This window comes from Manis pentadactyla, chromosome 10 (genome assembly GCF_030020395.1).
Source record: "Manis pentadactyla isolate mManPen7 chromosome 10, mManPen7.hap1, whole genome shotgun sequence".
Taxonomy (NCBI): domain Eukaryota; kingdom Metazoa; phylum Chordata; class Mammalia; order Pholidota; family Manidae; genus Manis; species Manis pentadactyla.
The window spans coordinates 123,251,287-123,275,440 of record NC_080028.1 but is presented as its reverse complement, the minus strand read 5'-3'; the positions used below and the strand labels follow the sequence as shown (position 1 = coordinate 123,275,440).

The 24,154-nt window shown below is 45.1% G+C and overlaps 1 protein-coding gene across 36 annotated transcripts in view; it reads left to right on the top strand.

Moving 5' to 3' along the window:
* RBFOX1 (RNA binding fox-1 homolog 1) overlaps positions 1–24,154 on the top strand; it is a 1,882,478-nt gene that overhangs the window by 1,693,440 nt on the left and 164,884 nt on the right. For 33 of the 36 annotated variants that reach the window (XR_008992290.1, XR_008992289.1, XM_057487615.1 and 30 more), the window contains one exon: positions 21,276–21,518. Coding sequence is in view for 34 of the 36 variants with exons in the window: in XM_057487615.1 (XP_057343598.1) it covers positions 21,276–21,518 (243 nt within the window). In the remaining 2 variants the exon portion in view is untranslated. Of the gene's footprint in view, positions 1–14,541; positions 14,721–21,275; positions 21,519–24,154 lie in introns of those variants that run through there. The other 3 variants (XM_057487623.1, XM_057487619.1, XM_057487622.1) reach the window with 3 other exon arrangements.

The following is a 24,154-nucleotide window of genomic DNA, read 5'->3' as shown; positions in this document are numbered from 1 at the left end:
TTCCCTGCCCCCCATCAGGCTCTGAAGTAAGGTGATCAGCCCTTAAACTCTAACAAGATACTCAGATAACTAGATTTGTCCTGAAACCAGTTCCTAAACCATACACCACCCCATCTTTGCTTGCCGGGTAATGCCAAATTCCTCTTTCTTAAAGCCTCATCTACTCTGCCATTCCCTGTCTATGACCATTTTTAGACTCTAAATTCTTCACTTTACTCCAATGTCTCATCCTGTTCTTAGCCTTGATTTGACTTTATATCCTAGTAAGGACTCTGCTTAGGTTTTATCTCAAGATTGAATCTGCTCACAGGATGTCTCTCCATCATAAGCAGATATAGCTGAGGACTGGACCAGATACACTGAACATCAGACAGACCAGTGGTATGGCCTCTCTGATTTTCAGAATTCCTTTGAGAGATCATACTAACTTTCCTTCTTGATCTTTTGTTTAGGGACAGGGCAAGATTTTGATGGGGTTTCTTTCTCTTTCATTCTCTCTCAAGTTTTCTGCTTTATGTAGTATTAACATGTCTCTCTTGGATTATTTTTTCTTAATAGGTCATTTCATTACTATATTTTTGGGTCTGTGGTCCACTAATGCCTTGAAATTTTTTTCCCCCAAAATGACACATCCTCACAGATAATAGTCTTATAGCCATAGTATTCATTTCCATTCATATTTTTAAAAGGAATTGACTCTTACTGTTTGTTATTTAACAAAAATTCCAGGAAGAATTTGAATTTCAGTAATTCAGATTCACTAATTTTCTGTCCAGTCTTTCATATCTAGTTGATTTTCATTCCACCACTTTTCTGTGTCTCTTCTTTATCATCCTGAATATTGGTGTTCTACTCTATGTTACTGATTCCTAGGTCATGAAAATTCTACCCAGTATTATTTCCCTTTCCTGGCATTGGAACTCTGTGTTTCCCATGCTTGTATATCATGAAACCAGCTCAATTTTCAGCATTAAACTTACCATGCCAAAAGGTGGATAAAGGCTCTATAGTAAACTGACTATTTAACGTGGTTTTGTCAGCATTCTGCATTTGGCACTGATTCCCAACATAAGCTAAACAGACATAAAATTACCTTCTTGGAATGCATTCATCAGTCATAATCCTATAAAAGTTATCTGTAAAAATTCCAGTAAGAGGAATGTTTATTGGCAGGGAGTTTGCTCAGTCCTAAAGGTCTGTGTTTCTGTCCTTGGTGCTGAAAAAAAAAAAAACCAACAAAATCCTTGGGCCAACTTTCCTGCTTTAGAAAATATAATGATGGGACTGTACTTAAATGACTATGTATTAAATATCATGCACTTCTCTATAATCATTCTTTAGTCTCATTTCCCTAGAACTGTAGATGCTATTGATGCATAACAGGAGCTCACTGACACCTACCCCAGAACTGCACTGGCCCATATGACAGTCACTAGCCACATGTAGCTAAATTGATTATATCTAAATAACATAAAAATTCAGTTTCTCAGTTACTCTGCCCACCTTTCAGGTGTTTGATACCATATGCACTGGTGGTTAGTTTATTAGCACAGATATGGAATATTCCCATCATCTTAGAAAGTTTTACTGGACAGCGTTTTCCCTAGAGTATCATCATTGTGATAAACTCTGTAGTGTCCCACAAATATATCTGCACCCTAATCCTTGGAACCTGTTACGTGAGTTGCTGTGTATGACAAAAGGGACTTTGCAGGTATTATTAAGGTGGTGGATGTTGACACAGAGGGATTCTCCGGCATTACCTCAAGAGGCCCAATGTAATCATGGGGGTCCTTCTAGTAAGAGGGAGGCAGAGATGTTAGAATCCTATTTGGAGGAGGAGGCAATGTGATGGCAGAAGCAGAGATTTGAAGGTGGATAAAGGGACTGTTATACAGGCGACCATTGGAAGCTGTACAGGGCAAGGAAATAGGTCCTCCCCCTAGAGCCTCCAGAAAGAACCAGTACTGCTGGCCCTTTAACTTTATGTCAGGAAAACTAACCATCATGAGCATCACCATCATTTGCTAGTTCTGTGCATTTAGTTTGGATTCTCATGATTTTGCCTTCCCTTCAAATAGAGAGTCAAAAGAATCCCTTGGGTATTTGAACAACGAAGCTCATAAGCAATGACACCATTTTCATTTGAGACATTCATTTTGGCTCATGAGAGATTTCTTCTCTGAGAGTGGTTTTAATGGAGGCTTAAACCATACGCCATGCATTAGCAATGCCAGCCAGGGGCAGTGGGGGCTGTAATGGAGGAAGGCAAGGGGAGATAAGCTACATGGCCTTGCTTTCTGACTTTTTGGACCAGGGTGGCTGTCAATTCTAGTTCTGGTTTGGAGCACCGTGTCCATATGGGATTGGCGGAGCTGGAAACATAGGTGACCATGATACAAAATGCTTGAAACAGAATAAAATTCAGTGCAAGACTTAGCACAGTTCTGGGAAAAATCCTTTCTGCCCTCCGTGCCACTGGAGGCTTGTGTGTCATTTTCCCAAGCCCACCGTGTCATCGTGGTTGTGATGGGTCAAATTTCTTCTCTGCTCCCTTGACCAGTGTTCCTCCCAGGACAGGTTTTGATGAATCATTTTTTTTCTGGAAAATTTTCCTTCACCTACTTTACACAGTGTCATCCAAGTTGTTGCTCTTTTGAATAATAATAACAACAATAAAGCACAGATACTGCAACACTTATAACAAATTTATAGTGAATATGTTTAATGCTAAGTATGGTGATAGGAAAATTATATGCACTGACCAATTTTTCCCATAAATAACCCTATTAGGTATGCTGTCCTTATCCTCATTATAGTAGAATCCAGAGCACAGAGGTTGTTCCGGGTCATATGCTTAGTAAGGGGGATAGCCAGTGTTTGGACAGCAGTCCTCTAAGCCTCAGAAGGCTTACATTCTAGAACCCAGCAAAATGGTCCCCAAACCCAGTCCTCAAGATCACTAATGCCATGCTGTCTTCTTTTTTTTTTCCCTGTCCCTCTCAACAAGCCTAGACCATTTCTTGGAAAACCAACAAAAGCTCATTGAAAGTGTTCATTTATATTTATTTTTGGAGTCCTTAAATTACTAATAAGGCCTCTCATACAGTGGGGAGGCTCGAAGGAGAACATCCCAGAGAAATTCTCGAGAGCATGGTGTGGTGGGAAGAGAGCAGGTGGGTTCCTGTTCTGGCTCCAGCTCCTACTAGCAGGGTGGCCGGGAACAAGCCATTCCTTGACTGCGTCACTTTTCTCATCTATTAAATGAGTCCAGCAACACCTAACCCAGTGTCCTTGTGAGAATTTAATGAGATAATGGCTGTGAGTCACTTATGGTCTATAAAGGGCTTTTTGAGAGCCATCGTCATCATCAACATTGTCTCTCTCCCGCCCGTAACATGTATTCAAGAGATGATCACATTTAAAGCTCATAGTCGGTCTTGGTGTGCCTGAATGCATCTGTAACTCCCATGGAGTAATCCTCAACAGAGATTTTAAAAAATTAGACTACTCCAGCATTCTTAAAGAAAAGACTGCAGGACATACCATTTCCTCATTTCATATAATTGCTCCAAATAGCTTTTGGGGGGAGAGAATGTTCACTACAGTCCTATTAAAATAAAATAAAAAAATTCAGAATCAGCTCTTTTGCACTGGACATGGGAAAGTTTGCACTGGACATGGGAAAGTTACGATTTGAGCCGTTGGGATCTTTACTGATGCAGAGACGTACAGCCTTGAGAGGGGGCTCCAGTCCCAGCGCCCTGCCTCGCCTCTGCCCCTGCCTGTCATCTCTCTCCTGGAGGACGCCTCCATCTCTGCTCCTCCCTCCCTGTCTGCACCGTGTTCGCTCTCCATGCATTAGTCGTCTGGAGGCCAGAACGGTCTCTCTGCAACACTAACCCGACCAGGCTATTCCCAGTCTCAGAACTCTTCAGCTATTTTACATAGCATTCCCTATTTTTCTCCATATGTGCTCAACTTCATTTCCAGCTCCAATTCCTGCCAACCCCCTGCCCCACACATACTGCATCCATAGAACCCTGTTCTCAGTATGCTTTTATGCCCTGAAACATGCTTTTTCCCTCCCTTGCATTTTCCACCTAACTCATTCCCACTTCTCCTTGAGGATCCGTCTGGACCACTGCGTCCTTCAAGAAGCATTCAATGTACCTTCCATCTGAGAAGTGGCGTGCTTCCTCTCTGGCTCCCACAATCATCTGCACTTAGACTTACCCACGACACTTGCTTTTGATTGTTGACTTTCTCGTATCTCTCTTTACCCATATTTTAATCCCCATAGGAACAAGAACTATTTTCCCAGGTCTGAATGTATTTGATGTCAATGCAAAAACAAATGTTGATCCTGAGCCTCCCAGGGACCCCCACAGTAAATAAAAGTATCCTTAGTGCCTCTCTCAGTGCCTAATACACAGTCAAGAAACACATCTTGAATGAGTGAATGGGTGAATCAAGCAAGACATCCTACCATGTGTCTGTGAGATTTAAAAAAGAACTAGTTTCTTTCTGATCAAATCCAGTGGATAACCTTGCAAAACAAGATCTAACTCAGAATGTCTGCCGATAACTTAAGCATTCTGCATCCTGGACTGTGTTCAAGGGCTCTTCCCTGACCTCGCACACAGCGAATGTCTGAGCTCTATAGGCTATTTGTGGAGAGTTTATTTCATCTTTGCAGAAAGCTGCCCGGTATAAATATTAGTCAGTTGATTTCACACAGAGTTAAAACAAGCTTTTAAAAGCCTTTTACCTCTCCTGTCCCCACGTAGGTACTTTAGACCGACTCTCAGGGCCTTTGTCAGATTCGGTAACGTGGAGGTTATGTTTGGTTCAGAAGTGGCCTTCTGTGAAGACTGTCTTGGGGTTGATGCAGAAATTGTACAGAAAGTGTAGGGCAAAGTGGAGAATTTTGATTACAAATACCAGTGTGGAAATAAAGCTGTCCTCTTCTGGGTTCATGTCCTTGAGGATGTTTCTGAAGATGTTCATGTTTGGTAGCAAAATGGTAGCTTGGTTTTGTTCAGGAGCAGGGGCTTCACATTCAAATGGTCTGAGCTCATCCCCAGCTCTGCCCATCAGCACGTCATTGGTGCACAGGGATCCGACTAGCTGTGTGACCCTCAAACCAGTGGATAAAACCAGGGCTAGCTCAAAAAAATCTAATGGGATCCCAGTATGAACCACATATGTAGGTTTTCTTTCTAAAAATTTTCTGATGGCCACATTAAACCAAGTAAAAAGAAACAGGTGACTGCGAATTCAATATTTCACTCAACCCAATTATGTCTCAATAAATAACCAAGAATGTTTTCTTTAACACAGTGTGTCCAAGCTATTATCCTTTCAACATGTAATCAAAATAATACTATTCAAGAGACATTTTGCATTCTTTTCCTCTGCCATGTCTCTGAAATCCAGTGTGCATTTTATGTTTACAGTGCAGCTCATTGCAAATCAGCCACATTTCAGCTGCTCCGTAACCACACATGGCTAATGGCTACCACACTGGAACAGCCTGGGGTGAAATCACAAAGCCAGGCCGTGTCTCTCAAGTTCTTAAACTTCTTGTACTGGGATTATAAGATCTGCTTCACAGAGACCAAGTGAGATCTCATGAAAATAGGTAGGTACTCCAGCTTCCTCCTCTGAAGTGTGAAGAATGGATTAAGAGGACAAGATATTGCATCATTCTTAGTTTCCTGGGTTGTTGGATTTCTAGCACTGGGCTTTAAGCTCTGGAGGTAGGTGGTGACTTCACTTAACACTGTTGTCTCCAATGACCAGCACACAGTAGGTATGTTACATTCCTACGGCTGCTGTAACAAAGTACCACAAACTGGATGGCTTAAATAACAGAAATGTATCATCTCATGGTTCTAGAAGCCGGGCAGCTAAGATCAAAGTGTCAGTAGGTTTGGCTCCTTCTGAGGGCTGAGGAATCTGTTCCAGGCCTTCCTCTTAGCTTCTGGAGGTTTGCTGGCAACCTTTGGCATCCCTTGGCTATAAAAGCATCACCCTGTCCTGCACCTTCACTGTTACCTGGCATTCTTCTTGTGTGCATGTCTGTGTCCAGAAGTCCCATTTTTATTAAAGGGTCATTATGGGTTCACCCTACTTCCTGTATGACCTCATTACAGTTGGAATTAGTCCGTTCCCAAGGAAGGCCATGTTCTGAGATACTGGGAACTAGGACTTCAGCGTTTGGATACGAGCAGGTGGTGGGGTGGTTGCACAATTCAAACTGTAACAGTAGGTGTTCAATAAATGTAAGCCAGATACATGAGTCGACAGTACGTGAATGTAAGGACAGCCTTTCATCTACTTAGGGTGGATTCCAAGAATATTCCATTCTGCCTCAAGAAGACAGGTGTGTTAAAAATCAAATAAGGAAACCTGGATGAATGCTGCCGATGGGCAGTTTCATACCCTACAACTAACACAGCTACACAATCACATTTGAAAATGTCTTAAGGCTGCTCCTTGAGGGCCTTTTAAATTAAACTTACTTAACATCCATCAGCCTCGGGTTTTCTCAGCTGTCGCTGTCTCAGAAGTGTTTGGATAAATGAACTTGAATGTTTTAGGTTATTTGACACAATTTATTTGGTAGATACCACACCACTGGTCTCTGAATAACATTTCTCATCACCAGGCCTCTCTCTTATACACACATAAAGCAAGCGTCTTCCATATTTCCAAAAACCCACTGTCCTCATTGACTCCTCTTGACATTTTGCACAACCTCTTCTTGATTCAGTCAGTCTGGTCCTGCTCTGCTCTAAACCGTGCAGCCCTCTCTCAGCTGAGCATTCAGTCAGGGAGATATCCTGAAACTAGCATACATCCGTAGCTACAGATAAATCATAGTTATGCATTGACTGAACATATGCGAATAATTCAAGGTTCTCCAGTGTTAAGTAGTACATTGATTGAGGACCATGGTCTCAAAGACCCTTGTGTTGGAACAGAGCAGTTAGTGAACCTGCTCTTCACTTAAGAAGATTCTCTGGTTCCAATCCTTCTGAACGTTCTTAAATAAATAGGAGTCACTTCAATACTCACGTGTTTAAGTGAAGTTGCCTTGTCTTGCATTTGTAAGGCCAATAAAGTTTTATGTCCCATGTGTTCTGATGATACTTTCAGTTGTCATAAGGTCCATGTTCAGTTTTCTTATTTTTCATGTAAAAGTTTATGAGTTAACGATGGAGAAAACCCAGAAGGCACCGTGCAGTCGAGCCTATGGCTATAGCTAGAGATGTCAGGTCACGTGAATGGAAAACTTAGGAAGCAGTTTGGTACAATGGAAAAAGCTCTAGAGTTGAAATCCCAGCAAGAACATTTCTCAGCTCTCTGAACTTGGGCATCCACTGAGTGACCTGGGTGTCGGCTTGCTCTTCTGTTAGATGGGTATGACTGGTACCCATTCTCCCTACCTTCCGAGGTGTAATGTGAGGTTCAAACAGGTAATAACGCAAGTGCTCCCAGGACCCTTTATATCCTGTCATTGGCTAAGCTGTTGTGATGGTGGTGGCGAAGAGGATGATGGGCCTCTGTCCGGTTTATTTACTTATTCACCACCTATTTCCTCTGTTTATTTCTGCTGTTTCAAGCATTTGAGCTGCTTCAAGTGCAAAGGTAATGCCAACGGTATAGTGTAAATTATCATCTCTATTTCTCTTCTTACCTTGACTAGCTTCATCCCGACATGTGTCATCACTGCATTGACTCTTGGATTTAACCACAGTGTTTTTGAGCATCCGCTCTGTGCATGCCATTCCGAGAGTGCTGGGAATATGTTGCTCAATAAAACAGATGTAGGTTTCTGCCCTCTGGGCCTTAGAATCCAGTAGCTTCTAGCTCTCTCTCTCAGTCCAATATCTTGTTGGTTCGATGGCTCCGGAAACAGCCTCCTCGTTTTCCTTTACTTCTTTTGCATCAATTCTTCTGCTCTCCATATGAGATGTCCTCCTACCGCAGCAGGACAACTGGTCTTCCCACACATTGTTCTGGCAGCCCGTTTCATACCACCCAGCCTTTTCCCGCTCACACTGTAACTTTCAGTTCAGACATCAGTTTGTCTAGAAAGTGCTCCTAGATAAACCATCGGGATAGGAATGCCCCTTTCTCTCCTTGTATTTCTCTTGTCATGGCACATACCCCACTGCGCTGCAAATTCCTGGACTGTCTGTGACTCCTGCCAGCCTGTATCTATGAGGTACCTGGGCTGTGTCCATCCTCATCAGCACGGTAGCCCCTAAAGCTGGCACAGTACCTGCCATCCAGAAGAAGAACTTTAGCTGCCGAAACAATTACATGAATATCAAGTTCTTGCCAATTTGAATAGTTCATTGCTCTTGCTTCCCAGCAGTCTCTCTAATTCCATTTCTCCCAAGTCCAGGTATAATTCATTTTGTGACAGCCTTTGTTTTCTAGTTGGCAAACGATTAGAGGCTAAAACTTATGCAACACACAATAAAAGACAAGGCCATGTTTTATCATCTTTGCCTGTCGCAGTAACCAGATTGGACATCTTTCTACAAGTGAGGTGAATGTAAGCCAACCGATATCTATCATGTCAAACACCTGATTACAACACATGGAAGAAAGGCAGGAAATGTTAAAAGATGAATATCACAAGTAGCTGCCCTTGAGGAGTTTGCAGTCTCATGAGAGGCCATGACATTCATGTGAGGAAATTGGACAGTTAAAAATACACTTAAATGTTTGGTTTTGTAAGTTCATTATAAGCTGTGTGGGGCTGGTTGGTAGTTTCTGTGCAACTGTGTCCCGTCCCCTGAAGGTCATGGGGGTGCTGTCAGCTATGGTCAGACATCCAGCTTTGAGAAAGGACTACTGGAGAAGAAGAAATGTTGATGAGTGGCACTGGGGCATCCATTTCTTATGGATAGAAAAATCAGTTTTTATAATATGGTATGAAAGGAAATGATTCTGAATCCATCCATGTACAAGACAGTGGTACCTGCTCCTTGCACCATTTTCTGTCTGGAATGTTTGCATTTTCTTTCACTAGAACATTTCCTTACCTGTAATGTCATTCTCATACGGAGTGTATACGATTCTCTTTCTAGCAGTGTGACTTAATGCTTCCAGTTTTCCAAATCTAGTGATAGACCCTCGGTGACGTGCTTAGTGGGATGCTTCATTCAGCAACATCCACAGAGGAACTGGCATCTCTCTAAGCTACTCGGTGCTGTCTGTACGCATAGTGACCTCCTCTTCTACAAAGAAAGTTGCGTCACACCACGTTGTGTCAATTTCCCATCTTAGAAGCAGCAGAGATTTCTCCGGATAACTATGATAGGATGGGGACCACGGAGATATTATCCCAAATTGTATCTGCAGGGTAACTGTAAGATTATTTAAGGAAACAAAAATCCATCCATTTCCTTTTGTGGATTTAGCTAAATGTAGTAGTATTGGAAATGTGGTGCAAGTCACTGAAATCCGTCTTGAATATGAATTTAACACTGACATTACTCTGGCGGGGATGGTGGTGAGAACTTTTTCCTTTCTTTAGAAAATAGCTGGCTGGGAAAGAAGATAGACTGTGGCAGTGAGTGTGCTCAGGATTGGAGGTTTCTTCCATAGGCAGGAAGTGAAGGATCCTTAGTGAATTAAGACTTAAGATACATTTACCTGCTCATTCCCTTATGAAAACAGTTCTTGCTAATATTTATTTGCTTAGTTCCGTTGTCTACCTGCTCATTTGGCCTTCTGCCTGCACCACTATATTTGTGCCAGTGGTGGGCAGCTCCAAGTGTCACTCACTAATAAACGGCAAGGGCAATTTTGCGTAGTACAAAGAACTTCCTTTCCATTTTTTCCAACTTCCTGCCTTGAGGTCAGAGTTGGATTGCTGCAAATAAGAGTTTCCTCATGCACTACTGGAGTGACCTTAGATTATTTGCTTAGCCTTTCAAAGCCTCCCATTTATGTAATGAAGATAACGATGGTGCCCACATCACGGGGCTATGGGTGCACTGAGGCAGCTACATTTATAGACCATTTAGGGCAGTGGCACGCACACATTGTAAGTCTTTCAAATTATATTATTCTTGTTATCAACAATGTTATAATCACCACCATTGCAATTAATACTATTAATCCACTTGGGTTCTGAATCTGGGATGGCAGAAACAAGATCTCATGCCTTTTCGCAACCTCCCACTTTGACTGGGATACTTCAGGGACTTGTCAGAAAATATTTTGTGCTTAATTGTTCCACCATAATCCTTACAAATACCCTCCCTTCATTTTAGCCAAGAAAGAGGTCAATCACAGCCTATTTGAAAGGACCTCAGCTTTGGAGAAAGAACTGATTTGAGGTCTGTCTGCAAATACCACTTCCTAGCTTCCTAGCTTCAAGCCTTTATGCTTCCTTATCTGTGAAATGGGTGTGATTAAAAGAAGCTTATTAAAACTATAGCTCCTGTCGAGATGAAGTTAGATAATTGATATAAATAAGCTAATATTGTCTGATGTTCAGAAAGAACTCAATGAATAAAAGCTGCTCTGGCTATTACTTTTTCTTAATAACAGGCAATAATAAGGCATAAATAGCCCCTCTCTTACAAATAGGAGCAGCGTGGGGCTTCACTTGTCTGTATGTGGAAGATGAAGGAGATGCCGGTGCTGGGTGGGTCAGAGCGTGGCTTGGTCCTGGTAGGGATACAGGGACTACCTTGGGAATTCATTTTTCATTCCACAGAACTCCTGGATGTGTAAGTGAGCCTGCCCGTTTGAAGTGCTTGAGGCAGTGGTGACGGGAAAGACGGACGAGGCTCCTGTGCTCATGGAGCTCGCAGCCTCATTGGAGGCAGACAGCACAATTCATGCAGTATAAATATATATAACGTCAGAATCAAAATGTTTATGATGTCAAACTTTGATAAAGGTTTTAAAGGACAAGTCACGGTCCTCGAGCATCGGGACAGGGGTGAGCAAGATGAAAAACTGAAAGCCCTCTTCTGAAGTGGTGGGTCCTACTGCTTGGGAAGTCCACTTGCCCCAGAGGCTGCTGATTCTTTAAGAGACAAGCACATTTCCCTGTGGAAGTATCACCTCATAAGCAAGCGTATCAAGGCTCCTGACTTGTACAAAGTGCCATAAATATTTGATTGTCACTAACTTTTAAGGAGTTGAGAAAAACAACCTCTACATTGCCTTCTGTGACTCCAAATGGAAAATCAGGATGGAACATTTTGCAAACATGACACCTTGTCTTTTGCAAGCCTGCCGCCCACTCAGGCTGGCTTGTATTTCTGGGACTGGTGTTTGTCAGCCCCAGAGAGATGGTTTCTGGCCTCTCTTGCTGCTTCCCTGTCGAGGCTGGGGAAGTGAAATGAAACAAATTGCTTTCACTTGAATCTGTGACCTGGATTCTTGTTGTCTTTGTAAGTTTGTTTGTTTTTGTGAATTATGGCCACAGAGCAATTTCAGAGTACTTTATTCAAGAGGGGCTTTTCTGTATAAGCCAGTACAGTTAGGGAGACCAAGATCTGTGTGTCTACCTCAAGGAGGGCAGAGCGGACCCCGTCTCCACCTGCTTCAGGACACAGAGCTCAGGAGTCTGACAGGTTTGGGGAAGTGGCCCTCAGTAGTTGTGTGAGTGTGAGGAGGTGAGGCCACCTCCTTGGAAAGGGAAGAAGAGTGTGTACCACAGCAGCGTCCTGGTTGATGAGGTACTGAAGGCAAAGCTCCTCTGTTGAATTTTGTATCCTCAGTGTTTAGAAGAGCAACTGGTAGTACCTAAGAGAAGTTTTCTTATCATCATCACCATCATCACCATTTCCCTTTTCATCACCACCATCACCACCACCACTGTCACCGTCACCACCACCACCACCACTGTCACCAGCATCACCATCACCACTGTCACCGTCACCACCACCACCACCAGCACCACCAGCACCACCACCACCATCACCGCATCACTGTCAGCACCACCACCGCCACCATCATCACCATCAGCAGCAGCACCACCACTACCACTACCGTCACCACCACCACCACCACCATCACCATCGTCCCCCCCATCATCCCCATCTTCGTGTTAGTACGGGTTCAGAGGCAGGAATTCTTCAGTAAAACCAGATTAGTTCAAATTCTGGTTCTGCCACTTTATTTACTAGATCCCATAACAGGAAGTATGTTCACTCATTTGGAGCCTCAAGGAACCATAAAATCTATCTCATGAGGGTGCTTGGGGGACTAAAGTGCCTAGCACAGTGCCCCGCACACTGTAGGTGAGGATCGGACCCTCCTCCCAGGTGTTCCCCCCAGGGAGCATTTTGCTGGACTAGAAGGGGGCCTGAGCTCATCTCCACATGAGGACATGTGGTCACGGAACTTTTTAGATTATAAAACACATTTCTGTAGATGTTCTACCTAAGGCATTATAAGAGCCTTATTGGGGAGAATATGTGTTACCTATGTTTATTAATAAGGAAACTGGGGCACCTGGAGGTTGAATAACTTGACAACAGTCCCACCATTATGTTCCTGATTGCTCAGCATTTGACTTTGATTCCATAGTGACAGCGCTAATGGAAGGTTAGATGGTAACAAACACTACAAATTACCTAGCATGCTGTTTTCAATGTTATTTATTTTACTGCAATCCATAAAGGATTTTATGTTGTAACCCAGTTCACACACATAAGGTTTCACAAAACAATACTCTCATTGTCCTATTCCGTTCTTTTCCAGGGTAGTATCATTTATTTCATTTAAAGAGTGTTGGTGTGATAACTCCCCACAAGGATTTTATAATCCAAGGGATCACACCTGTAGTTTGCAAAACACAGAGCATTGTCCCCAGGATTCTGTATCAGAATGACCTGGTCCCCATGCCTGGATCTCACCCTTGGAGATTTTAAGCCAGTGGGTCTGAGTTGGAGTCCTGGCATCTGATATTTTTTTTCTAAGATTACTTCAAGTGACTCTGATGGCCCACTGGCTAAGGACCAGATGTCCTATTATATCTCTGTTTCCACCTGACATGCTCTTCTCTGTTTAGTATTGGCTCGTTTGAGAGATTTTTTCTGTCACTCCCCAGAACATCTTTTACCAGGGAATATGTCTTTCTTGGTCTCATCCATCTTCCCCAGGTTGAAGGGCAGAAGTTTGGCTTCTTATGGCTCAGGAGAATGACCTCTGAGTTCGTATGCCAGGCTGGAGTCATGCAAGGAGCATGCCTGGTCTGTCCTCTGAGGCAGCGCATTTCTAAGAGGGCCCCCACATATCCCTTTAAGGGACAAGAAAGGGTTCAGAAACCCTATCCATTCCCTCCAGTGTAGCAAGATCTGTCCTCTCATAGCAAGGCATCTAGGCCACAAGCAAGCTGTGCACGGGAAGGGTGGAGGGTCTCTTGAAACTCTCCCTCCACGAGCGAGAAAGACATAACCAGATAACAACTGAGATTGTTGTGACATTTCACTCCAGTGGTTGTAGTTTTAATAATAGAAGAAGAACAAAGTGTTTGTAGCTTCGAATAAAGAGGCAGCATTTGGCATTGAAATCACTGGGGATTTTGTATACATGGTTTTATTCTTGCTTGTTTGGAAGAGAAGAAAAGCCATGAGTAGGAAGAGACAAAGGTTCAAGAAAAGGAGAAAGCAAGGTCCCTGTCCTCTTCCTACAGAGCACATACTGCCACTGGATTTTATGGCCCTTTGTAGGTTCCTGTCTTGAAAGCCTACTGCCCCTCCTGGCTGCATAGTCCCATCGGGACAAAGGTGGTTTGGGGTTTTGCTCACCGTGCTATTGAACGTGATGAATGAACCTGTTTATGTAGCACGTACTATAAGGCAGGCCCTGTGCATGTTTGTTTTCCTGTGACTTGATTTTTATTTTGATCCTCGCGTTTGCTCCAGGAAGTCACTCATCATCTCCCCATTCGACAGAAGCAAAAACTGGATCCTAGGGAAGGGCAACGACTTGCCTAAGATCACACAGCTAGGCTGCAAAGGAGCCAGTCTTCCGAATCTTCCAATCGTCAGTTACAGCATTTTAAGACCAATTTACATATATATATATATTTTGTTTTAGTTTACCTCTGGCCATCCCATTCTCTCTCTGAGCTCTTTCTTCATCCGTCCTCTGTCTCTGTTCTGCTGCCCCTGACTCAGCACCCCTCTTAAAAATATAAAACAAAATAGGAGAGTAGTGACAGTAGCTAGCTCCCTGGTGGGTTTCATAACTTTGCATACCATATATTTAGTTTAGTAATGAAAAATTCTAGCTCCAGGCGATGCATAGGATAGCATTTCTAATGTTTTTTAAATAGCTATTAATGTAGTCAAGCGCTCTTTGTGTGTGTGTGTGTGTGTGTGTGTGTGTGTGTGTGTGTGTGTCGCTGTTTTTCCCTTCCTCTTCTATATAATCATCTGCTCAGTGTACACTCAGAAACGGAACAGGAGCCAGAGGAGGGGCAAGCTGTGATTGACAGACCAGGCCTCGCCCGCGGAAAGAGTCCCATCTGGGGTTGGTTTGGGGAGCAGTCAGATGTTGAGGGGGAGGTCAGCCAGGCGGCCTTCAACACCCCAGCCATCCCCACGTTGCACAGAGCCCACACCCTCGCTCGTAACTGAGGCCGGCCCCAGGCAGATGCTTCGTGGTGTGGGACTAGCCCAGCTGCTAAGTTTATGGAGGAGAAAGGAAGCAGAATGGTGCAGCAGGTATTTCTCCCCGTTTTACATTCACTTGAAACTGTGATTTGAATGAAACGGAAGGCTTTCTGTGCGTTAAGTCTGTCACTGTCAGCCATGCATGCTTGGCTCCTTGAATCATGCTGGTGGGGAAAGGAGAGGATTTCAGCCCAGGGTGTGTGTGTGTGTGTGTGTGTGTGTGTGTGTGTTGTGGGGGCTGGGGGGCTTTCTGCTTGATGTGTCGAACTGAGCTGGTCCTAGAACCAGTAGGTTCATGGTGAAATTTTGCACTTTTCTTCCTTGTTTCAATGCCTGGGGGCACAATGCCGTGTGGCTCTCCTCAGGCCAGCACAGGAGGCTTTCTCTGAATATGCGCGATTTCTTGCCAGAGAAGTAGAGCGGTCCACGCTCCTGAACTCAAGTAAAACAAACTGTCAGCAAGACTGAGAACCGCGGGCAGCCAAGAATGGAGAGTGTCCTCTGGCCAGTCAGTTCTGGTGGGGGTACCTGTGCGCGAATGGACGCTCTCCTTGGCTGTGTGGATAGCTGAATCAGATGGTGCATTAGGGATGGACAATGCCTGTGCATTTCTTCATCACAAGGGCTGTGCTTAGGGCAGAAGAGGTTTTTCAGAGCAAGGAATGGACTAAATGAATTCCAGAAGCAAAAACGGAGAAGATGCTCAAGAAGTTTGATTTTGAAAGCTGGAAAATCCCACCTCCCCCCCACACAGAAAAATACTTGATTATCTTAAAGTCCACCCTGGCAGATGGGAAAGTCAGACAGTTACATCGAAAAGAATATACCCATTTCGTGCTCTGCCACGTAAAGACGGTTCCAGAGTTGAAATGTGGTTTGCATTAGATGTGGAGTATATTTTGCAAAGTCTGACAGGCTACCACCTTTTGTTCTCTTATTAGTTTTCCACAACTACTTTATTCAACTACTCAAGGTAATGAATTGGGAGAAGGGAGATGTCTGGGGGGCAAAAAAAGTCTCATTATCTCTCTGACTCTGTCTCCTGAGCCCACCTCGGAGAGAAAAATTAAGGCTTGCAGGATATTTCAATGACCAAAGAGATTCTTCTTTTGAGGAGTGCCTTTCTGAATGTCTGCATGCAACAGAGTCAACACACCATGCTAATAGTCAGATTACGGTGTTTGTCTTAAAATAGCAATAATATGCTGGCTATTTCATGCTTCAGTAAAATATTTAAATTGAAATGGCATTTTTTTTTTTGCTTTGGAGAGTCGGACTTGGTTGCCTTTTAATAATCGTTTTGCTCCCGGTAACTGGAGCGCAAGCCACCCGTCGGGGGATCTCGGGTAATGATGGGATTCCACGCCATCTCGCTTGTTGTTGAGTTACTGCTCTAACTGAGGGTCAGTGTGGGTGTGTGAGGGTGAGGGGGTTTCTTCCACATTTATTCGAACACATGTTCTTTATTTCAAGCTTCTATCCAGTGCTGCAGCAGCAATAGTGGGTTTTAAAACATAAGGTGTTTTGGGGTTTTGTTTGTGTTTTTATCTTTTGTGTATTTAGTGGTAACTCAGGAAAGTCCAGGCACTGAAAATTGGGTGTTAGGTTTTCATGATCTCTCGAAGCACTTGCTCAGTGAGGTGGGGGAAACACGCAAAAGCAGAATCTCCCTCCCTGTCAACTCAGAACACCCACAGGCACCCGGACCCGGAAAGTATCAGAACCTCTGGGATCATACCACTTGTTTAGGGAAAGGTGGGGTGTTGGCATTGGACTAGAAGAGAGAAGGCAGCTTTTGCAAAAGAGGAAACACCTAGCCAGAATGCTCCAAATCATTTTTGCCTGTTACCCTCATCTACATGCACTTGGCTTCAGTTTTCAACCAGGAGCCTGTGCACGTGCCCAAGATTTGCCTTGACCTGGCATAAAAAAGGTGTCCTCAGTGTGAGTGTATTTTTCCAGAAAATACATGTCCGCCAAGCTGAGAATCCGGGAACATCACTAGGGAGGAAACAAAGACATCTCTGAAACCACTTGAAGGTGAAAAATAATTCCATAGGAAGTACAATTATCTTAATTAAATATTAGCTGTAATTAGCCCAAAGTGCAAATGTTGGTGATATTAATTAGGGTCTCTCTGGAACAGCTGTCAGTGTTAATAAGTAACAGTGGGGGCTCCCACCAACATCTGTCTAAGAACTCCAGGAACAGGAGAGCAATCCAGTCCCATGGACCGGAACGCTCCCCGCAAACTCCTCTACGTGCACACAGTCCTGAGAGCCCACTGCCCTCGGCTTGCCAGCATGGCACAAGGTTTGGCAGAAGTGGGTGGTTTATCCTGAGCTCTGGTGGTGCCCCAGTTGGCCCTTGCCTTTCCTAGGGTGGCCTCAGGGCCTTCTGCAGCTAGGCCTTGAGCTTGAGATGGCAAATGTTCCCCAGGCTGTCGCTCTGACACTCCCCATGGGTCACCCCCCAGTCTGGTTCACAGAACATCAGTCTCTCTTCATCAGCTAGGCCAGCGCCTGACTTCCTCCCAGGGTGTAACCACCACCAGCTGGAGGACAGGACTAGAGGCCATGGTGTCTGTGGCTGAGAGAGGTTTGTTTGTTTAAAAATGGGAAGGAGTCTGCCCACCAGAGGACAGTCTTGCCAAATGAGAGGCCCTTGGGCATGGGAGAAACGTGGGCTTGTGTTCAGCTCCTGGCCTCCCTTGCCATGACCTTGCAGAATTATTTCCCAGTCTGGGGCTACGGTATCCATCACCACACAGTAACATGGGGTTTAAGACGCAGTGTATGCAGAACAGATCCTAGGGCTCGGCTCCGTGAACAGTTGGGGCTGGGGAATCCTCTGTGGTGGGCGCCGTCCTGTGCCTAGTAGGGTCTTCAGCAACATCGCTGGCCTCCACCCACTAGTGTCTCCAGTCATTGCCTAATGTCCCCTGGGGAACGGTCACCCCCATTTAAGAACCACGAGTGCAAAGTGCCCAGCATGGTGCCTGGCACCCCGTAGGCCTGAGATGAAGGAACTGTCTGTCACTCAGTTTGTCTTTGGAGCACCAGAAAGGAGGGGAGGTCTTCCAGATGGGGCGCAGAAGCCTGAGGCCATGATGGGTCTCCTCCTCCTAAGGCCACCTCTACGGAGTTTAAAACCTGTGTGTGTGCACGTGTTTACAGTTCAGAGATCTGGTGAGGGAAAGCGAATTCCGAAGAAGATTCTGACGCATGCATTTTGCATCCTCCTCAACGCTGCCCATCTCCAAGTCTAGCTGAGCCACCCCTCCTTGCATTAGGTAGAACGCACCCACTTCCTCTCTTCCTGCTTCACTGCCAGCTTTGTATCCAGCCCAAACTCTTTATGCAATGATGACTTCTTAACTGGTGTCCCCGTATCTAGTGACAAAGCTATCACCATGATGAGAGAACGTTTTCTGCAAAGGGCCAAGTAGTTCAATAGTTTAGGCATTATGGGCCATATGGTCTCTGTCACAACTGCTCCACTCTGCCACTGTAGTACTATGAGTATGGCTGTGTCTCAATAAAGCTTTATTTACAAAACAACCCATGGGCCAGATTTGTCCCACGAGCCAGCCTATCTCCTGTTGCCAGAATAATCTTTACAGGGCCCCGAGTTCATATGGGAGCACGCACGCATTTACTTAGCAAGAGCCATTGATTCCTCCTTTGCAGACAGCTTGCTGTTGGACACTGGAAATGGAGCAGAGAATATGACAGACCCCTGCCTCGGGACACTCACAGATAAATAAGCAGACAATAGCAGCTCCTGGAGTTATGGGAGATGTGGCTACAAGCTGCAGTGCAGCATGAAGGACAGTCAACTCATGTGGCTTAAGTGACGAGGCAGGCTTCCTAGAGGAGGCAGCTCTTGATCTGGGACCCAAAAGAGAAGTAGAGCCTAACCAGGTGAGGGAGTCAGGGCTTTCCAAGCCAGAGGAGGCAGTGACATGCAAGACTTGGTGGTATTTAGAACATGAAGCGGGCATAGGTCTCCCGAGGGCAGGCCCTTCTCTTTCCATAAAGAGCTCAGATTGTAGCAGAAAGCCCTTTGTGGGACTGGGTCGTCCTTGCTGGGTTGCCCTGCAGGGAGGAAGGACCTCATGCTCCTACATGTAAGGTGTTGTTTGCTGGAGGTGGAGGGGGGAAACTTTCTCCCGATGTGACCCTCTCTCTCTGCATCATTTCATGCATCTCTCTGAGGCCACACCTGGAATTTTCACAAGTCTTTGAATCCAGAGATGAGCCAGGACCAAGGTTGGGGAGGGTGAAACAGACCCTTTGAGCAGAAATAGAATCTGACACAAATGAAGTGCTCAAGGTCCCAAAGGTTCTGGAGCTTCCTGTAAGCCAGAAAAAAGTGGTATGTGGGATGTGGGATTTCTGTACACACGGGTATGTTCCTGGAGCAGCCGTGTAGAAGAGGAGAATGCTAGTCAGCTTATAAACGGCAGAGGCTTTCTTATTAGCCAAGACCCTTTTTGTTGGAAGTAATAGAAAAACTAGTTTGAACAAAATAACACATGTACTGACTCCTGTAACTAAAACAAACAAATGGTGTTACTAACTGCAGGTAAACTGGGTCCCAGACTTCAGATGGCGTCCCCAGGACTCGGTGCGATTTCTGGGCTCTGTTTTCCTCTGGGTGGACTTCTGCTTTAGTCAGACCCCCTTTCAAGTGGTTGTTCTGGGCAGCTCCAGGCTTACATTATTTCTACAGCTGCCAATCACAGTGGGCAGAGAACTTAGGAAAAACCCCCAGCAAAGTCCCAGGATGCAAGCCTCACTGGAGTTACTAGGCGTTGATTCCCTAACTGGCTTAGATGGATGGGCAAGAGCCCACTTCCCTCCGGGGCCAAGCCGGTGTAACCCTCTGATTAGCTAGGCCAGGTCACGTGACCAAATCTCCGGTAACCCAGGCAGGGCTCAGCCCCGTCTGCACGCGTGGGCTGAGGGTGCAGGTATCCCCGAAGAGGGACCCAGGCACTATCCTTGAAAAGAGAAATGAACACTAATCGGCCATGACCATCACTGTCTCCTGTGGTTTCCCAAGGATCAACGGGGTTACCTTTCCACCTGCAGTGATCCAGCCTCCCCACTGACGGGCCCTGCACAGCCCCAAATGCTATGAAAAGATGTGAGACAGAAAGAAATGACTGCACATTTCTGCTTCCGATAGCACAGACATTTGGAGGAATTAGCCTGGGGGAGGAAAGGGCCTGATGGGAATGTTTTCACTTGTAAAGTGTTTTAAACTTATCCTCAGCTGAGTTCTCTTTCAAGTGACATCTTTAGCGTTCTAATTAAGGTCCCCTCTAAACAAACACACAGGCTCGGTGAGCTGCTCTGAGAATACACTTTTCTCTCCTTTCTATGCCATGTTTTGTGCTGACCTCAAGTTGCTTTAGCTGAAGAGGCTCCCCAGTGTTGGTGTCAGGGCCTGAGGAGACGTGTGCAATTCTGACACTTTCGCCCTGGTATCATTACATGAGGGCTGAAGTCACATCTAATGGACTGCAGACAATGGGAGAGGCAGCTACGGATGCTACTGATAGGCTTCATGGCCGTGCTTCTCCCTCCCTCTCCCTTTCTGGGCAATCCCATCTCTTGAGACCATGGAAGATTTGGATCTCTGAGTTAGAGTTTCTGATGCCATGTGTGTCTGTGTGTGTGTGTGTGTGTAAGGTAGTAAATAGAGGTGTGCAGGTGGAGGTGGAGACAGATACATGTTTCCAGAAATGGAAGCATTTGAATTCAGGATTTTAAAAAATTCTTTGGACTTGACAGTGGTTATCACATGGCATGTTTTACCTAATGGGAAGGGCACACTGTTACGTAACACTCCGTGCTTATAAAAAAGAAGGCAGGGGGTCAGGGGAGGCCTTGACTAATGAGGCTGAGCTAAATCAGCTAAATCCAGCATTTTGCAGAGATACTTGAAATGGGGATGTCACAGAGTGCCATCTTTGTCCAAACTAGGCCTTGAATTTTCATTGGCAGCTTCCTATTGGAACTAGGAACGTCACACACATGCACACACACACACACACACACACACACACACACACACACACTCGTTGTGACCATTAAAAGGACCCCTCCCCCCATCCCCTTATGATCTAAGTCACATAAAACTTTGATTAAATTCAAATGCTTAGATGATTAGATGAATTGTGTCTCCTCTCAAGAACACACACATTCCATTTAATCTCTCTTGGTATTTTAAGTATCAAATCAAGTCTCTGCTGTCACTGGAGACAATGACATGCTCACATGTTCCAAAATGGGAATGAACTAAGGAAGATCTGCCAGAAAAATCCAGTCCAGTCGGGCACAGATTCTCACGGTCTTAGGCTACGTGGGGCTGGCTGATTTGGGGCAATGTGGCTTCACCTTCCTGAGCCCCCATTTCTGCATCTGCCCAATGGGGTTCCATAGGCTACTATTTCCTGAGAGGGTCTGGGGGAAATTAATGCATGTATCTCAGACGCTTGCTCGGCCCAGTGCTGGCTCCTACCACACATCAGAGTCAGGTTCTGCTCGGCGCCTGCTCACGGTCTGCTCTCTTCTCTCCCCCTTTCTGATTTTTCAGGGTAATCAGGAAGCAGCCGCTGCCCCTGACACAATGGCTCAGCCTTATGCTTCGGCCCAGTTTGCACCCCCCCAGAACGGCATCCCCGCGGAATACACGGCCCCTCACCCCCACCCCGCGCCAGAGTACACGGGCCAGACCACCGTCCCCGAGCACACGTTAAACCTGTACCCTCCCGCGCAGTCACACTCGGAGCAGAGCGCAGCGGACACGAACGCACAGACCGTCTCGGGCACCGCCACAGTAAGTGGGCTCCAGCCCTGGGGGGGCGACAGGGGCGCGCAGGGTGCACCGCCGTCCAGGCCCTCAGCCCCTCCGGGTCATACCAGCAACCCAAAGGTCGCCTCACCTACACCTTTTTTTAGATATATATATCAGTTTTATGGAGATAAAATGTACATACCTTAAAATTCATTATTTCGGGTATACAATTCACCGATTTTGAGTATATTTAGAGTTGTGTGACCATCACCACCATCTAATTTTGGATTATTTCCATGGCTCCCGAAACAGTCTTGTGCCCACTTGCAGCCACTCCCCATGTGTGCCGCTGTCCTCTGATGGCCTCACGTATTGGAGGTTCATCCCTACGTCCTGCTTTAGCTGCTGAGCCATAGGGTGGGGACGGCAAAGAGGCAGCGGGAGAGAATTCTGAATTTTGTGGGGTGCTGGACCTGTTCTGTATTGTCATGGTGGTGGTTACAGGACTGTATACACCAAAAAGATCACATTTTATTGCATGCGGATGGATTCAGTGGGTTAAAATCAGGCAAACAAAAAGGAAACATGGCCACCATCAATGAAAAGTGAGGTTGTATTAATCAGAGATAACCCTCGATAAAAACAATTATTGGAATTTGACAATATGACCTAAAATAACCATACATACCACAAGATGTCAATGTGCCTCTGGGAAACCCTGTTCTGCAGAATTGTTCAGAAAGCCTGGGCACACACGCCTCTCGTCTAGAATGTTCTATAAGTGCAGGGTAATTCTGCCTCCTCCTGCCCCCAGGCCCTCTGAAAAACAAGTATGTGTGACATTTGTACGTTTGAAGCATGATGCATTTCTTGCTACCTAATACTTCATTTGGAGTGTAGCTTTGGAGATTGTTTAAAAGAACATACATTACAACATTTTCTGTTGCCTGTCTTCCCTTATGTATTGTGGTAAAATGCATCTGTAACAGATAATGTATCATTTGAATCATTTTAATGTATACAGTTCCTTGGCATTGAGTATATTTGCAATTCAGTGCAAACATCACCCTTCTCTAGGTCCAGAACAGTTTTATCGCCCTGATAGACACCCCATACGCATTAAGCAGGCACTCCCCATTTCTCCCTACCACCAGCCCCTGGTAATCACGAATCTGCTTTCTGTCTGTATGGATCTGCCCATTCTAGATATTTTGTAAACATGGAATCATATCATAGACAACCTTTCGTGTCTGGCTTCTTTTGCATAATAGGACATTTTCAAGGCTTACCCACATTGTGGCATGTGTCAGTACTTTATTCCTTTGTATGAGTTTTTATTCCTTTTTATTGTATGGCTGTGCCACGTTGTTTACCCATTCATTCACCTATGGGCATTTCCACCTTTGGCTCCTGTGTCTCAAGCTGCTGTGGCCTTTTTTAATGTGGCTTCCAACTTAGAGATGAGTTCATTATGGCTTTGCTGGTTTAGTGGGTCTTCATTATTGTGTTTTGACTACCAGCTGGTAGTGATGGGTTGTTGTTTGTTCGTTATTTTGTAACCATCAATGGTGGTAGAGCTTGAGAATGTTATTGGAAAACTGAGGAAAGGTCCAATCTGACATTATTTATTAAGCCTCAACCTGTGCTAACACTGCTAACCTGCTGTGGGAGAGTCAGTCATTCATTCACAAACATTTATTATTAAGCATTTACTGGGGCCAGGACTCAGAACAGGTGATGTACAGAAGTGGTCTTTGTGCTCTGATAACAGCTTGAGAGATGGAGAGTGAATACTTGGTGATCAAACAGCTATATAAACACAAATTTTGGTATGTGTCCTTCAGGAAAAGACAGGTGCTATGGGAAGATTAGAAAGGGCAGGGGTGCCCCCTGCAAATGAGTAGTTTGGGAGAATTTCTTCAAGGAGATGATAGTTACGATGAGAAGACAAAGCTTTCCAGGCTGAAGGAGTTCCAAATCCAAAGGTCCCAAGGGTGAAGAGAGACATACTTGGCTTCTTCAAAGAACGAAAAGGAAGCCAGCATGTCTGGGGCATGTGAAGAGAGTTTGGGGGGCAGTGGCAAAGGACGAAACAGGGTTTCATCGACAGGCTTCCTACCCCACTGGCTTGGGTGGGGGCTTCAGTAAGGGGGTAGAATTCCATGTTAGAAACAATTGAAAAGAGTTTAAGCCGAAGAGCTATAGAATGAAAATTTAAAAGGAAAGGTTAACGATGACTGCGTAAAAGAAGATCTTAATCCAACTGGAGAGCTGAGATACTCAACATCCTTGTCTCACAGAACAAACTCATCAGAGATCAACACTGCTGCACGTAAACAGGGCGGGTGTCCACAGGGCCCCAGGCACTGGTCTGGGGTGACAATGAGGAATCTGTTCTCTTCCCTTAGAGAGATTTTGGGCCACTAGAGAATGTAGGATATGTGTCCTGTTAATTGTTGTAATGTGACAAGTTCTCGAGCGTACATCTTCAAGGCTTTAGTGTGTTATGGTAACAGAAGAAAGCTCCCTGAAGGATCTGCCTCCCACTCATGGCTGAAGGGGTGTTCAATTCAGAATCTCCAGTTACAAGCAACAGAAAACTCGGCAGGGAATACTGACTCATACAACAAAAAGTCTTGAGAGAGGGCTGGCTTTAGACACTGCCTGGCTCTTGGCAT